Here is a 17,336-nt window from a genome sequence, read left to right as displayed (position 1 = left end):
GTAACTGTGAGATTACTCTATCCGTGGAAGTAGGGATATTATATACACCCTGATCTCTATCAATTTCCTGGTAGCAGAGGATGGTTATTGATGATTGTCTTGATCTGATTAGATTACATATTGATTATTGATTATTGATGTTGGTATATGTACTAATACTATATGTTGGAGTTGTCATGTTGAGTTATATGTAGTGCTTCTGGAATTTGGAAGCTGGTAGCAGTTCCGTAGTAGGGCAGAGGGAAGTATATGCTGCTCTCGGGAAAGACGGGATTGTTGGTCCTGTATGTATGCAGGAAAATTCACATTGTCTGAGTTCGGAATCAGTGACATTATTGTATGTTACTATTAGAATATATTTCTGGTATATAAGGAGTGTGTATGGTAGTGAAGGTTATCTGTGAAACTCTGGTCTTAAGTCCCAGGGATCCGTAAGGTTTACCGTTAAAGCTTATCGCGGGAGGAGTAATAGGTATTCTCTGAGCTTGTTTGAGGAACTGGGCAGGGGAAACTGCTTGGTTAATGTGTGTTATAATTCTGTAGTGGAGCAGATTGTTCGCTGTTCTCGGGAAGCAGGATTCTGTGTGTATGTACTATATTTTCTTGCATGAATGTGCGTGAATGCATATACATTTAGTTGATTGTAAGACTCTTTGGACAAGTCCTAGAGGAAACAGTTAATGAATGTATGTTAGAAGGGCAGAGTAGAGGGATGTGCTACTGTGTCAACGAGAGGTTCTTGTGAAATAGATTTCTTTTACTATTCTGTGGTTAGCGAAGCAGACAATGGAGATGTTTATATGTTGTAACTAATAGATTTTGAAGAAATTTTGACACAAAGTCTACTGAAAAGATTTTGTAAAGGAGGGGTAGACGAGTGACAGGAGACAGGAGACAAGCGACTGCAGCGACTGCTGACGTCAGGAAGACCGCGCTCTGATTGGATAATAGATCAGAATAGTGTTCGCGCTGGGATTGGTGCGTTGGTGTGAGCCGCGCAAGGATTGGAAGAGCTATTCTAGTGACGTAGACGCTCCAGGATTGGTGCGTTAGTGTGAGTCGCGCTGTTATTGGTTGAAAATCTGTATTGTATATTTATAATACGGAAAAAAGTAGAGAGTTTTGGTAAAAACTAAAATGTATTACCAAGAAGAGAAAAAGAAGAAAACATTCTTTGGAAAAATTAAAAAGTGGTTTAACAAGGATAAAGATGTTAAGACGAGAGAGGGTGAATTGTTACCTCCACCGAAAACACCTGCATCCTACATGGCTGCAAGATATGGGTATCATACCTGTATATGGTTGGAGAATTGGGTTAGGTATACTAAAGAGGATGGTGTTCTAGCATTTCCAGAACATGGTTCATTTAATTTGGCCGTGTTGAGAAATTTACGGGAAAAGATGTTATGTCTTGACCCGAAACCAAGACCTACACAGTTTGAGGCTTTAGTGGAATGGGAAGAGGAAGTACATGAGCGAGAAAAACAGAGATCTGGAGGACAGTACAGGTATATGTTTGGGAGGAGACATGATCGTGAGACTCATCATGATCGAATGAAAAGGTGGCGAGATGCTAGTATGTCAGAGGGATTATATCCAATGAGAACAGTTGAAGAAGGAGCAGAGAGGGTTCCTGAGTCAGAAATGAGAAGATATGGAGTTAATGAATATGAGGATGAAGTCTTGAATGACATGATTTACAAAAGACCACCTCCATATAGACCAGAACCAGATGAGAGTACACCAGTTGTTTCTCCAATAAGAGATACAGTTTGTATCATTGAGACAGAAAATGTGACATCTGAATCAAGAAGTGGTAATTCTTTCAGGGAGAAAGAGAATCGAAGTGGTGACGAAAATGCAAGAGAATTAGCTAGAACTACAACAGAGCTGACTGAAAAGATTAGGGAGTTAACGAAGAATCTGGAAGCTGTTACGGTGCCTGTAACAATAGGTCCGGTTATGCCTGTGTTTGACAAGCAGAGAATAGGTGAAAATGGTTTGGTGATTCCATATGTTGGGAATAATTTGATAAGTTCAGTTGGTCCTTTAGGAGATTCAGGAAAAAGGACAGAAAGTAGTGACCTGAGACAATCCAGACATGACACATGTAGTGAAATATTAGATGCTAGTGAAGCTAGTTGTTCAGGGATGCCAATTTTAGAACCGCAAAAGAGAGTGGTTCCAGTGAGAAAAACTACTGCAATAACAGCTGAAGATTTGAATGATTGGATGAAAGTTCTTCAGAAAAAGGATAAAGATTCACAAGCAATTGATGTGGCTAGGTTACGGGTAGAATTAGAAGAGCTTGTTACAGAGACAGTTCCAACAGAAATTCTTAAAAGTCATCATGATGGTGAATTAATGTTTATGTGTAAAAACATTACCTGGAGAGCGAGAAATACACATGACAGGTTAAGAGCAATAGCGAATGAGCAGGGAGTTGACATTGATAAGGTTAAAGCTTTGCAAAAAACCTACAGGATGGATTTTTCAGAAAAGGATATTGAAAATTTGAATGCAACTGGTAGAACAGGACAGATTAAAGAAATGGTTGCATTATTGCGAAGATGGGGAGATGTAGAAAAATGGAAGGATAGGTGGTATAAGAAAAGAGAGGAATCTGAAGATAGAACAACTTATTCAGCTTTTCCAGTGAGAGAAAAAGAGAAACCAGTGGATAATTATCCTATGAGAGAAATACCTGGAAGAGGATATGTACATGTTCCATGGACCAGACAGGATATTTTATCATTTACAAATGATTTCCCTCGATTGAGAGAAAAGCCCGTCGAGTGGTATAGGCAGGTAGATAGGTTTGTGAAATTGTCAAAAGTGTTGTGGATTGACCTGAATAGTCTGTTTGATATAATTGTTCCAGCAGATTTGTGGACTGAGTGTAAAATAGTTGTGAGTTGGCCTACTGAGGAATATCCAAGAGATCCAAGAACAGGAGCACCAGATCCAGAGGTAATGAGAAAGTACGATCAGGTGATGGTATACCTGAAGAGTAAAGTACCTGCAAAAGAGACAGATTGGGTAAAAATAGATAGAACACAACAGGAAGCAAAAGAATCAGTTCATGCTTTTTACGAGAGGCTGATACTGGCGTTTAAACAATTCAGTGGAGATGAACACCTGGGTGACAAAGATTTGAGTCATTTTGTATACAGATTTGTATATGGCCTGAGACCTGAAATTGGAGAGAGAATTCGTGAGCACACAGTGGATTGGCAGAGTAAGAAAATAGATGAGATTCTGAGACATGCTAAATACTTCAGTGATGAAATTGAAGCAAAACAAAGAAAGCTGAAAGAGAAAGCAATGTGGGCACAAGTGAAAGTTGCAGAAAGACAGGAAGCACAGTTGATGGAACAGGCGAATAATCCAGGAAATAATGCAGGGAATAGACCTAGATATGCAGGGAAAGGAAAGGGGAATCTTGAGGAAGCAAAAAATAAGTTTCCTTGTCACAACTGTGGCCAACTGGGACATTGGAGGAATGATTGTACAAATCCACCATTAGTGAATAATGAGGGTAAAACCTTAAATCAACAGGTGCAGAACGAGGGGAATAATCAACAGCAGCAACAGCAGAAAGTTGTGAGACAGCAGAGTCAAGAGCCAAAACCGCCCTTGCCGCAGAATAGAGGAGCACAAAAGTATAATCAGGATTCGGGATTCTACAATGATGAGCAGGTAAACAAACCAAGGCGTTCTAATCAGGTACAACAGTACTTGTTAAAGAATGAAGGGAGTGAATCTGAGGGTGATTATTGATGGTGCCGAAGAGAGGAGGAAGAGTGCATACTTGGTGCAGCTCTAGAAATAGACCAGGCAGGACCATTTGTGGATGGGAAAATAAATGAAGAGAGTGTTACTTTTTTAGTAGACACAGGTGCGACAAGATCAACTGTCAGGTCAATAGATGTTAGAAATCTTCCTCTCTCGGATGAAGCAATCCAAGTAGTTGGTGTAGCCAATACACAAATCAGAACACGTCTTACGGAACCAGTAAGAGTACAGATAGGGAAATTTTCAGACATGCACAGATTTATTGTCTGTGACACGAGTCCAGTGAACTTGTTAGGTAGGGATCTGTTGTGCAAGATGAACTGCTCAATTTTCTGTACACCGGATGGAATAGCTTTTGAAACACCAGATGAGGATGTTTTGTACCGAGTGACTCTAGAAAATAGGGAAAGTGAGTTAATTGGTGCATTTGCTGTGTTTGATCCAGAGGATTTGCCTCGAGAGCTGAGGGACACAGTGAAAAGGACAGTTTGGGATTTTACTGGAGAGGATGTGGGATTGATGAATAATGTAGATCCAGTGAAAATTGCAGTGAAAGAGGGAATTACATATCCTAACATTCCTCAGTACAAAATGACACCAGAAATAATTGAGGGAATAACTCCTATAATTGAGAAAATGATTCAGCAGGGAGTTCTGAGAGAACTACTGAGTAGTCCGTGTAATTCACCGATAATGGGGCTAAAGAAGCCTAATGGGAAATTCAGGATCGTACAGGATCTGAGAAAAGTTAATCAAATTGTGGTGGCATGTTGTCCTATTGTGCCAAATCCATCAGTGATCCTGTATCAGATTCCACATGATGCTGAGTGGTATACAGTGATTGATTTGTGTCATGCGTTCTTTTCAATACCATTGCATCATGACAGCCAGCCGATTTTTGCATTTAGGTTTGGCCAGCGTATTTTAGCATGGTGTCGAATCCCACAGGGGTATACAGAGAGTCCTTCGATATTTAATCAGTTGTTGAAAAAATCGTTGGAGAGTTTGATCATGCCTGAAAATTCAGTACTAGTACAATATATTGATGACCTACTTGTGGCATCAAAGACACGAGAAGCTTGTGAAGTAGATACCATAGCTTTACTGAATCATCTGGCAGATGGAGGGTTAAAGGTATCTCCAGCCAAATTGCAATTTTGCAAGAAAGAGGTGCATTATCTTGGACATAATATTGAAAAAGGTCTGAGAAAAGTGACTGATGACAGAATCAGAATCATCAGGGAAATGAAAGCTCCAAAGACCCAGAGAGAAGTGAGGATGTTTCTGGGGATGGTGGGTTATTGTCGTCAGTGGATAATTAATTTTTCGCTGATAGCAAAGCCACTGATTAAACTGACAAAAAGTGAGATGACAGACCCATTGGAACTAGATGGAGAACAAATGGCAGCATTTGAAGAGCTTAAAAATAGAATGTGTGAGGCTCCAGCTTTGGGTATGCCTGACTACGAAAAGGAGTTTGAATTGTACTGCAGTGAGAGAAATGGATGTGCACTTTCAGTGTTAATTCAGAAGCATGGATTACTGAGAAGGCCTATTGCGTACTTCTCATCGACACTTGACCCTGTAGCTGTGGGTTTACCAGGTTGTCTGAAATCTGTGGCTGCAACATGCAGGAGTTTGGAACAGAGTGAGGGAATCATAATGGGATATCCTGTAAGGGTATTCGTACCTCACAATGTGGCAATTCTTTTGACAAAAAGCAGAACTCAGTACATGTCACATAGTCGGTTGACTAAATATGAGAAAGTGATTCTAGGAGCATCGAATGTGACTCTTGAGAGATGTGTAAATGTGAATCCAGCGACACTTTTGCCGGATATTGAAAATGTGGGTGTGAAAATGGAAGATGATCATGATTGTTTGGATGTGCTTGATTACTGTACAAAACCGAGACCAGACATAAGGGATCTTCCCTTGCATGAGAGTGATCATGTGTTGTTTGTGGATGGTTCATGCCTGAGAAATGATGATGGTGTGCTATGTGCAGCATATGCGGTGTGCAAAGTTTCAGAGGTTATGGAAGCATCACCATTGAAAGGAGTGAAATCTGCACAGGTTGCTGAATTGGTGGCATTGACAAGAGCTTGTGAAATTGGGAAAGATTTGAGGACGACTGTGATGACTGATAGTCAGTATGGATTTGGAGTGGTGCATGATTTTGGCCAGCTTTGGCTACAAAGAGGTTTCTTGACATCGAGTGGAACTCCAATAAAGAATGCTGAAGTGATTGGGAAATTACTTGAGGCGATACAGCTGCCTAAGGAGTTAGCAGTTGTAAAGTGTGCTGCCCATGGACAAGGGGAGGATTTTATCACGGTTGGAAACCGTTATGCAAATGACATTGCTCAATACTGTGCGAAATCCAATCAGTCAATTAATAGGGAACGAGAGGGGGAAATGTCTTTTTGCTCTGTGATGTTTACTAATGCCTTAGAGACATGGGATGAAGTAAAGCAGTTGCAGGATGAGGCAGGAGAGGAAGAGAAAAAAGATTGGATTAAGGCAGGATGTGCCCCAAGAGAAAAAGACCATGTTTGGGTCTATAGGGATGGCAGACCAGTAATGCCCAACTCCATTTTGTCGTCAATGGCAAGGATGTATCATGGCCAGGGACATTTGGGGAGGGATGCGATGATTGGGTCGTTCAAGCAGACCTGGTACAATGCAAAGTTCAGGACAATTGCAGAGAGCATCTGTCAAAGGTGTTTGATTTGTCAGCAATTTAACTCTGGGAAAAAGACAGTGGTGAGTCTGGGAACAATAGGCAGAGAAGGAGGTCCTTTTACAAGAATGCAGATTGAATTCATTGAAATGCCCCAAGTGAATAGACTGAGGTATGTTCTAGTGGTAGTCTGTTTGTTTTCAAGATGGGTTGAAGCTTATCCGACTAGGAGAAATGATGGAGTGACAGTGGCAAAATTACTGTTAAGGGAGTTGATTCCTAGGTACGGGTTTCCAGTGACGATTGAGTCTGATAGAGGTGGACACTTCTATAATGAACTCATGAGTTTGATTTGTGAAGCATTAAGCATACAGCAGAAGCTACATTGTGCATACAGACCAGAGGCTTCTGGTGTGGTTGAGCAGATAAATGGCACAATCAAAAACAGGATTGGTAAAATGTGCCTAGCCACTGGCATGAAATGGCCGGACGTCTTGCCTCTAGTGCTAATGACTATTAGATCTACTCCAGATAGAACTACTGGTTTAAGTCCGCACGAGATAATCATGGGACGTGCAATGCGCCATGCATTTGTACCTGTCAATAAGTTGATGACAATAACTGATGACATGATTTTGGATTACTGTAAAGGCCTGGCTGACGCAGTTCATTCTGTGTTTCACCAGGTTGGAGAAGAAGCTACCACACTTGAGAAGAAGCAAGCTCATGATCTGAGTCCAGGAGACTGGGTGAGGATTAAGGTGCACAGAAGAAGAAATTGCTTAGTTCCAAGGTGGGGAAGGCCGAGACAAGTCATTCTAACAACGACAACTGCAGTGAAGTGTGCTGGTGTGAAAAACTGGGTGCATGCGAGTCATACTCTGAGAGTTCCAAACCCAAAAGAGGGAACTGGTAAAGAGTACTTTGAAGAATCAGATTCCAGTGATGATGAAGACCCAGAACCAGTGAGAAAAGAAGCAGAAAAAACTCAAAGAGAACCATTGGGAGTCTCAGAAAGGAGATCAGATTCTGTAAGAGAGCCTGAAATTTCAAAAAGCAGTGAAGAAAAAAGAAGAGAAAAGAGCAATTCCACAGAGATTACTCCTGAATCAGAAGAGGAGGAGACTGAAGAACCACTTGAGATTATACCTGAAGAAGCAGGGTCAGAAAAAGATAGAGAGGGACAGATTGCGGAAGACCCCCGAGGAGGTGTAGGGAACATTCTTGACAAGCTAGGTAAAGGGACAAGTAGACAGCAAGAAGATTGCGTGTCGGAGACCCGAGGAGGGACAGGAGTAGGGAAGTCTCAAATAGTGGTGAAAGAAACTGTGGAAGAAAAGAAAACTGCTAGAAAAAGAAAACAGAAGGCACTTGAAACAGAATTGGATGAGAGTGAGAATGAACAAACAGAAGGTCGAGTTCTAAGAAAGAGAACTTGGATTGGAGAAAGAAATGATAAAGAAATTAGGCCAAAAAAGGTGATAAAAGGAGATCGTTGGCCTAACAACAGAGTAAAGAGATTGAGATACAGAGTAATAAGAACAAATACATCAAAAGCTGAACAAGTGAATGAAGTATCGAGTCAAAATGAAGTAAAAAGAAAGGAGCAAGAAGAATCAAGAGAACCTGAGGAAATAAAAAGAATAAGAAGACCCAACCAAAAGTACAGATCACCGGAATGGTCTTATGTGGCACTGTCTGAAGAAGGAGAAGAAGAAACAGTGACTCGAGATAATCCGGAGGGGATCTTGAGAAAAGTGGTTGAGGAAAAAGAAGGAATCTTAAAAGTTATCCTGACTGACATTGGAGAAGAGTCAGATGCACAAGATGTTGTTGATGATCTGATACAATTTGATGTTACTGAAGAAGAAGGAGTGAAAACTGATGAATATCCAAATTGAGTGAACTGAAAGATCACTTGGAGGAAAAGTGTAAAGAGAAAGTCTGAAATTCAGTTGTCTGAAGTAATCCAAAATATAATAGTAGTGGAGTAGTAGAGGCTAAGTCAAAAGACAAGGTCAAAGTAGTAAAATGGCTAACATAGAGGATAATCAAAGTAGATGTGCCTTCTTTAAAAGATGGTGTAGAATGTGCTGCTGCTGTACTGGATTATTAATGCTACTGTGGGGAGTTTTAGTTTTATTAGTTACTTTTAAAGTTACATTTGAGATACATACAGAAAATATGACAGATATAGAGAAGAATTCGCAAAAAGTAGTTTTGACTAGAATTAGTAATACTTACATACACAAAGATAGGTCAATTAATAATTTTTCTAGTAATGTTTTTTCGAAGTTGTTGTATGAATATGTGAAAACAATGGAAGTTAGGGATTGCTACGTTTGTATGCAATTACCTGCATCCGTTTCAGAGGGTGTTACTTATCATCATTTGCCAGCTACATATGGTATTTCATGTAGTATATTAAGTAGTGTTTTCTATTTGTTAGGGAAAGTAGATTATAAGATGTCTAACAGAGATAGTATTTTTGGGCATTTGCCAATGAACAAAGAGCTGAATCCAGCTAAAGAAGCTAACACCTTTGGTGAAATTTTTATTGAAGAGAAAGGATTAACATTAGATTACATTTTTAAGAATAATTTAACTTGCAGTCTGAAAGAAGAGGAGAAAGCTTTCCTGGATATGGTAGAGGAAAGGAGATTGAACATGCATGAGAAAGCAGGGAAATATAAAGTGAGTGAGACAATTTGGGACATTGAGATGGGGAAAGAATTGAGAAATGGGGCTAGTCCAACTTTAGCTCTAGATGTACCACAGAAGGGTAAGCTATGCATTACAAGAAGGAAATCCCAATATGATACATATTTTGTTGGGACTAGTGAGTGCCATGATACATACTTCATTGCAACAGGTTGGGGTTTCAGAGGTGGAGAAGATACAGTTTTCCCAGGAGTGTATTATGTTTGTGGGAACAAGGCTTATTACAAGTTGCCTGACCATTGGTATGGCACGTGTTATGTGGGTTTGGTCTTTCCAAAGATTTTTCATATAGATAAAATAAGAGATGTAGAACATATTAATTTACTAATGCGTTTCAAGAGAGAAACCTGGTCTGAAATAGTGGGTGATATTTTTGGGGTTTTAATTCCAGCAGTGGGAATTTCTTTAAATGCTTATGGAATTCGGAAACTGTCAACAGTGGTGGATCGCTTATCGACAAATACCGCTGGAGGGTTTCTTTTAGTGAATACGGAATTAAGTGCCGTACGTGCCATGTCAATGCAAAATCGACTTGCCCTTGATATTTTATTGGCCAAGGAGGGTGGAGTTTGTGGAATGCTGAAAATTCAACATTGTTGCACTTACATTCCAGACGAAAGCAAAGACCTGAAGGTCTATATCAAAAATATTACTGATTTGCATGAAGAATTAGTACCACTTGAAGCTGAGAGTTTATGGACTAAAATAGCTAATAAGGTGATAGCTGTTAAAGATTTTATTGCAAAAATAGGTAGTACTATTATAGGTAGAATATTGTTTCCTTTAACTTGCATAATTATTGCTTTATTGATACTGAGATTAGTGTGTGTGTGTTGTAAAAACAGGGGAGGGAGGAAGAAATTGAATAAAAAGAAGAAAAACAAAAGGTTGAAAAGAGAACCACAAGAAATTGAATTAGAAGAATTGAGGGAGAGTGTTTATTTAGAAACAAAGAGGGATGATGAAAGGGTGACTGGTGTGTAGTGTTGTGTAAGGAGAAAAAGAAATTTCCGATTTCTCCTAAAATGGGACTAAATTTTCACTATTTTTTTTTTTTGGGTTTATTTGGTGATAAAATCACCAAAGGGGGGATTGCTAGAGCAGAGTTTTCAGTTTGAAAATTAACTGGGTTTTGAAGCTCTGGCATGTCTATTTGTTATATTAATTTATTAATTATTAATTATTAATTATTTGTCTTGTGTAAGTGTTTATACTAATCAACTCGTTTGTTTTAACAAGAGAGAATTACACGTGGGAATGCATAAGTGTGCTGTTTAATAATAATGTGCATGTTTTCATGTTTAAACGTTGCTGAGTGCTGTTTATTTTTAAGCACAAAACGCTTTTCGAATTAATGCTTTTCTATGTTGAAAGAGCTAGATAATTGCATACACATAAGGGTATTAGTTGGGTTAACACTGTTCAATCACTATGCTGTGGTAACGTTGTTTTTGTCTCTTTTAATTAAGATGGTCTATTGTGGCCTATTGTGGCCTAAACAAAGATGGCCGATATGTAAAACCTGGCCTCGAGTAGAAATCTGTGACGAGGGAGAGCCTTGCTGAATATGGTCCTGAAGTCAGCTGACCACAGTCCTTGCGTTGCCTGGTTGAAATTTTCCGTGAGGACAGCAGCAGTTTTGGGCGATCTCCAAATGAAATGAAGCGTCCTTGGCAGCTTTGGGAAACAAAGGAGCTTTAAAGAAAGACTCTGAACTATGATCTCATTGCCGAGGAGACGTGGAAACTACAAGATACAAATGTATTTTTTGGTTCCTGTTCCGTTATGTTTATTTTGTGATTTTTCCTGAGCGGAGATTTTCAAATGTAGCGATGCTACATCCTTTCCTTCTCGCTTTGCTCAGAGGTTTGACGGAAGAAGTCAATACAAATTATATTTTCCTTTGTTCGACTTACTATAAGAATTGTTAGCCTAGAGAGGGTTTTTGCCACTTGCCATTTGCCTTTGCCGCGTTCTGAATCTGCGTTGGTGAGGATCGATGCTGAGAGGACTTCATCTTGAGAGACTTTACCAAGAGACTTGTCCTGACCCGTTCTGACATTTAGTTAGAATAGGTAACTATGAGAAAAATGATTTATTCTGATTGATTTCCTTTGACTAATTTTAGATAAAGCAATATAATTTTGAATATGGTGTTGGTTATTATTTCTTGTCAATTATTGAGTATCTTATTTTGATTATTATTGTATAGATTGTTTAGATTATGTTTAAGGGCAGTCTCAATAACCAGATCTTATCGACCCCGATATAGATGCAGGGTGTTTAGGAGTTTTTCTTCCACAGGTTATTGCTGGTAGAGTATTTGAGCGTATGTTAGTGAAATGGGCCCTAGTGTATGAAGAATGTATGTGCGTGTAACTGTGAGATTACTGTATCCGTGGAAGTAGGGATATTATATACACCCTGATCTCTATCAGTTGCACTTCACTTCCTGGCCACTGGGTCTTTCCAGGGGGGTCACTGGCGACATAGTGGACATCTTACAAGGAAGCCATTCTCAGTGCTATTGTGACATATTGAGATACATCACCAAGCGAGTACACCAGTTTATCGATATGCCATAGTTACTGGAGGTAGCCAGTGAATTATATTCCACTCCCCATTTCCTTGGGGCTTTAGTGCCATCTTGCCACAGGGAACACCATTTCTGAAAAACAGACTTCTTGCACTACACCAACTAACAAGCCTTCTGTGATGCGAAAGGCTGCATTATTGATGTATGTGTTGCTTCCTGGAGAGTACACATGATGGCTTATTGGCTATTGCCTGCCAGCTGGTTGCAGGCAATTATAGTGACACGTGGTTAGTAATTAACTTTAACTACATCAGAGTGGGACTGTATGTGTACTTGTGGATAGTCTCACAAAGATATTCATTAATGGCATCACCCCTACCCAATAGAAGTTACACACTTTGATTGTAAGCATTTGTATGGAATGTCTGCAGCATTTTCATAGCCATCCTTTGACAAGAGCAGAATCCTCCTCTATTCTACTACTGCATCAACTATAGTAGTCTCAAAAATTGCTGAGGATTGGGAAGAGTTGGACCACAACCACTCCCCAAAGGACATTGAAGTCATCAAGCCAGAGGTCTTCCAAGATTACCATCAGCTCTTTGAGCCTAGGCACCCAGCTGAGCTGATGTCAGTGTTAACTTCATCATGGACTCCCATGCAGTGTGTTTTCACAACGATCAAGCAACAGACTGCAGGAATGCTGTTTTTCCCAAAGTTCCTGTATCTGCTGTGGGCAATCCCTCTAGAATTTGATACTAAATGTTTGAAAACAATTGAAGATCTATTTTCTAGATTTATTTCTAGATATACGAAGCCTAGAAGAGCATTCAAATTTCTTTCTTTACCCAAAGAAAGGGGAGGGCTCGCCCTACCAAACATCAAACTCTACTATTGGGCCATTACCATATTGCTTAATTTAGTCCTTATACATGAAAGACTGAGAGAAAATAGGATGGAAGAAATACCATCGCCATTGGAGCTTATTATGGGGACAGAGGCGTGGGTGTGGGTCTGGCAACATCTGAATGACAATCATTACAAGGAAGTACATTTGAAGTCATTACAAGGTGAATGCAAGGTCATGACATTTATTCAGAAACTTATTGGGCTTGGCCGCTTGAACTTTTACACACCACTCTGTGATAACCCCATCTTGCCACAGATTTTTAAAGGCTCTATTATAGAAAGATGGAGTGCAGCAGGAGTTTCACCTGGCTGGCATACGTGTCCTGGATAGGGTGGGAGGGGAGGCTAGGGGGGAGGGGTTAAACCGGGTAGAAAATTACTAATGCAATAATTTTGTGTATGCCTTTATTGTTTTTTTTCCCTTTATTTGATGTACGTAATGTATAATATTGCCGAATTTTATTGATTCTATCTTTGCATTAATAAAGAAAATATTTTAAAGGACTGGAAGCCTATCTGGACATAAATAGCCAGATTATCTTATTGACCCAAATAGCTAACCACGTCTGGAAAGTGGTCAGTGAAGTCTCAGGGATCAGTCATTCTATCTGGAACTTTAACGTTTCAAAAGTTCCCATGCGTTAAATCAAGCGACCATATGCACTTCAAAAAATCTACTGAACACTTTGCCTAGCTGACTAATAATTTCTTGAATTAAGCATGTTTTTATAGATATGATTCTATTCTTGTAACAGCCATTTTATTGTCAAACTCATAGGTTCTCATATACTGTATTACACCACTATGTTTCAAGTGAGGCCCACTAAGGCTGACAAAGTGCATCTGCTTGCTGGAAAAACCCTAAGTGAAGAGATGAAAAGGCGTGTAAAGGGATTTCATTTTCAAAATTCAAATGTTTTCTGTTTCTTTACATGAGCTGTGGCTGTCTAGAATCTCTCCATGGAATCATCACAACTGATGAGGTCAACTTTAAATAACAGCAGACACCCATCAACATTCCTCCTGCTGGGAATTCCTGGGATGGAAGACTGCTACCACTGGATTGCTATCCCATTCTGTCTGATGTACATTATGGCTCTGATAGGAAACTTCAGTGTGCTGTTTTTAATTGTATTTGTAAGCAACCTCCATGAACCTATGTACATTTTTCTGTCTATGCTGTCAGTCACTGACCTGATCTTACCTTCCTGTGCTTTGCCTAAAACATTACGCATATTCTGGTTCAATTCCAAGAGTATTTCCTTTCAAGCTTGCCTCACCCAGATGTTCTTCATTCATTTCATATATTGCTTAGAGTCGGCCATTTTGTTAGCCATGGCGTATGACCGCTATGTTGCAATATGTGACCCACTGAGATATGCAGTGAAGTTTACAAACATCACCATTAGGAACATTGCAGTATTAGGACTTGTCCGAAGTTTTTGTCTCGTAGTCCCCTTCACCTATCTTCTCCAGAGACTTTCCTACTGCCAAAACATTAATGTCCCCCACACATACTGTGAGCATATGGGAATAGCCAATTTAGCTTGCTCTGATGTCACAGTGAATGTCATCTATGGTTTGACTGCAGCCATTTCATCTGTGGGTTTGGATGCTGCATTAGTCGTTTCATCGTATGTTCTTATTCTCAGAACGGTCCTGATCATGAACTCGTTTCAAGCCCGCCGGAAGGCCTTCAGCACCTGTACCGCACACGTATGTGTAATTACATTCTTTTATGTACCAGCTTTTTTCTCTTTTTTTGCTCATAGGTTTGGCAAACATATACCTCACAATGTGCACATTATTGTGGCTAACATTTATATCATCTTGCCATCAATGTTAAACCCAGTCATTTACAGTGTGAGCACAAAGAAAATTAGGCAGAGTGTGCTCAGACTGTTTTACTAAGAAGACTCACTATTTGGAAAGTGTGTCCCCTTCTTTGTGGCATGGCATTGCCTCTTTCCCTGCAGCCTCTCACCAGTCCCATGATGTAGCCCTGAGTGGTTTGAACTCTCTGACTGAATACTTAAATCTTTTCTCTCACATGTATTTGTGTTTGACATTCTCAGTTTCAAAAGCTATCTTCCAATTACTAGCATCTCTAGGTTTGAACAAGTCATTTAACTCTCAGGAGTTTACTAATTGCTGAAATACATAGATTCATACACTCTCTCCCGAACAAACAAGACTCTACACCAGAATTCTACTTTAATAATGAAGCGTTCGCTTCCTTGTTTATGATGGCACTAGAATGGCTCAAGAATGCTCAACATCCTGCAACTGTACAAAACTGGAACATTATCAGTCAAAAAAGAAAACTTATTTCTACATGGTCCTCCATGGCCATGCAATTCAAGGAAAAGAAAGAGAGAGGTCTGGAAACAGAGCACCCGGCCTCCCATCTTTGCTGTAATGAACCAAAAAGAGTCCACCTGTGCTGTTTTGGATTATCTTTCCACTCTATTTAAGGAAAACAGAAGTTATTTTTATAATAATCCTCACCCACCAGGAATCCCCTTGGTGGCATGCTTCATCATGGGGTTCTTCCCTTCCTGCTTGACCAACAGAGATGCGGGAGCACTGATTGTAAATACAATGAAGAGTTAGATAGTATAAGAGTGGGAGGGACTAGGTTGGAGTTAAAAATACCTGGCTAAGTAGGAACATTTGGACCTCTTGCTGATATGGTTAAAAGGGGGATTTTTGACAGAAAAACGTTAATGTGTGCGTATCTCAATGTCCTCTCAAAAATCCCCTGTTTAACCATCCCCGCAGGATGTCCGTATAAAATGCTTTTGTTCCTTCCTAGCCAGGTATTTTTAACTCTAACCTAGACCCTCCCACTCTTATACCATCAAACTCTTCATAGTATTTGAAATCAATGCTCCCGCATTTCTGTTGGTTGCAGCACGTCCTGTTCCGCAGCGGGACAGGAAGAACCCGATGATTAAGCATGCCTCCACAGCCATGGCCATGCGTAATTGACATCCTTTCTCTCAATTTTTCGGCCCCCTTCATCTGTTAATGGCCTATATACTAGCTGATTTGTTGTCTTAAAGACACTTTTTTTCAATTTAATTCTGATTGATGCTTGCAGTTAGATTGAGTAAAGAAGTGTTTTTGATTTCCTATACACCGTAATTATTTCTGACACTTCATAATCGTAATCGATATATAGGTTTCACTTTGATGATAACTGCTCTTTAAAGTGTTTACTCTATTATCATGCGGCCAAGTGAGGTTTAAATGGCGCTGAGGGTGTAAGACTCTTTCCTGGTTCAAAATGGCGCTGAATGTTGAACGAGTTAAATTTTTAGGAATTTTTGGCCCACCTTATTTGTTAAAAGCTGACGCACCAGTTGATTTGTTGACTTAAAAGTCACTGTTTAAAATTAATTCTGTTTGGTGCATACGATTAGATTAAATAAAGATGGGTCCTTTGACTTCCTATACATCGCAACTGCATATATACTGACACTTTAAGATGGCGCGCCTTACAAAATTGTTTTTCTCGATGCGCACAGGATACTGTAGTTTATCTGACAAACCCAATTGCACACAGGTGTGATTGAGTTTTATCCGCTATAAATACAACTGCGGTGGTGACATTCGGTTCTTTCTTTTTTGAACAAGAAGTCGTTACCATGTACTTGGAGGACACTCCACTTTGTGAATAAGGGTTTCTCTTTCTCTGGGTTCTCTATTCTATTAACAGAAATTGATGTGTTAAACAAACATTTTTCCTAAAGCTAATGTGCCCCGATACTAAATGACATTTATGTATATTGCGGAATTATTCATTAGTTTTGATATTGCATGTTGGTGGGATGTATTCATTAAGATAATGTGCCTGTTTCAAAATGGTGTGCACTTTCAGTGTCGAAACTGTTCTTGATATTAACACTGCATTTTGGATATTGATTTCGGGTGCATTTTTAGGTCTCGCCTAGCGTTGCAGCGCACATGCGCTGCATGCTCTGCGAGACATATTGTGGATGAAGCGAATTCAGAAGGCGACTTGAAGCCCGCACCTCATTTCCATTGGCTGGTGCCATCGTATATATAAATTGGTGGCCTCCGACTGAAACTGAGGGTTTTTGGTTTCCGCCCTTTCCCCTTTTCGTCCGGCCCATCTGGACTGGATCTGGACTGGATCGTCTGCTTTTCGGCTGTCGTGAAACAATTTCTTATCTTTAGGAGGCGTGTACTGCGGATCATGTTTCCGACAGCTTGTTTTTTGTTTGGCATAGGGAGATTAAGTGCTTTGCCCAGAATCACTGATGTGGATCGCACACTTAGGCTTAAATCGGGTTCCTTTGCTTTAAAATCGGCAGCTTTGGCTGCAAGGCCATAATCTCTTCCATGGTGTTTCCTTCCTCCCACCTCCTCCCGCTGACCGTGCACGTTCCATTTATTTCCGACCCCCTCTCGTGATCTGTGTTTTCCATGCTCACGACCCCTTCCATTGTCCGAGTTCCCTTTGTTTCCACCCCCCTCTCTGTGCTTGAGATCCTGTTACGTTGTATTTGGTAATTCCAGACCCTTGCAGCGGTTTTTGGGAACAAAAGCCTGTCTGCCATGCCCTGTGCTTCTTTGTCTGCTGCTCACTCGTCGAACACATACAGGCGCTGGCAGTCGGTGAACTCACTGTGTACCGTACAAAGAGCAACGCCGGGGCAGCCAAGT

At 40.1% G+C, this 17,336-nt stretch overlaps 1 protein-coding gene across 1 annotated transcript; it reads left to right on the top strand.

Annotated features, from left to right (window-relative positions):
• The first annotated feature begins 13,622 nt into the window (after window positions 1-13,622).
• Window positions 13,623-14,555, top strand: LOC146806200 (olfactory receptor 52Z1P-like). Its single transcript, XM_085620610.1, has one exon. It carries the CDS (start codon window positions 13,623-13,625, stop codon window positions 14,553-14,555), a length of 933 nt encoding a protein of 310 aa, XP_085476736.1.
• Window positions 14,556-17,336: the final 2,781 nt, after the last annotated feature.

This window comes from Triturus cristatus, chromosome 8, assembly GCF_964204655.1.
Source record: "Triturus cristatus chromosome 8, aTriCri1.1, whole genome shotgun sequence".
Lineage (NCBI taxonomy): Eukaryota > Metazoa > Chordata > Amphibia > Caudata > Salamandridae > Triturus > Triturus cristatus.
The sequence above is the reverse complement of the archived record's forward strand: the minus strand, read 5'-3'. Positions and strand labels throughout refer to the sequence as shown.

Bases quoted from the DNA above. Each gene is read 5' to 3' on its own strand.
- LOC146806200 (XM_085620610.1), top strand. From the start codon at position 13,623: ATGAGGTCAACTTTAAATAACAGCAGACACCCATCAACATTCCTCCTG.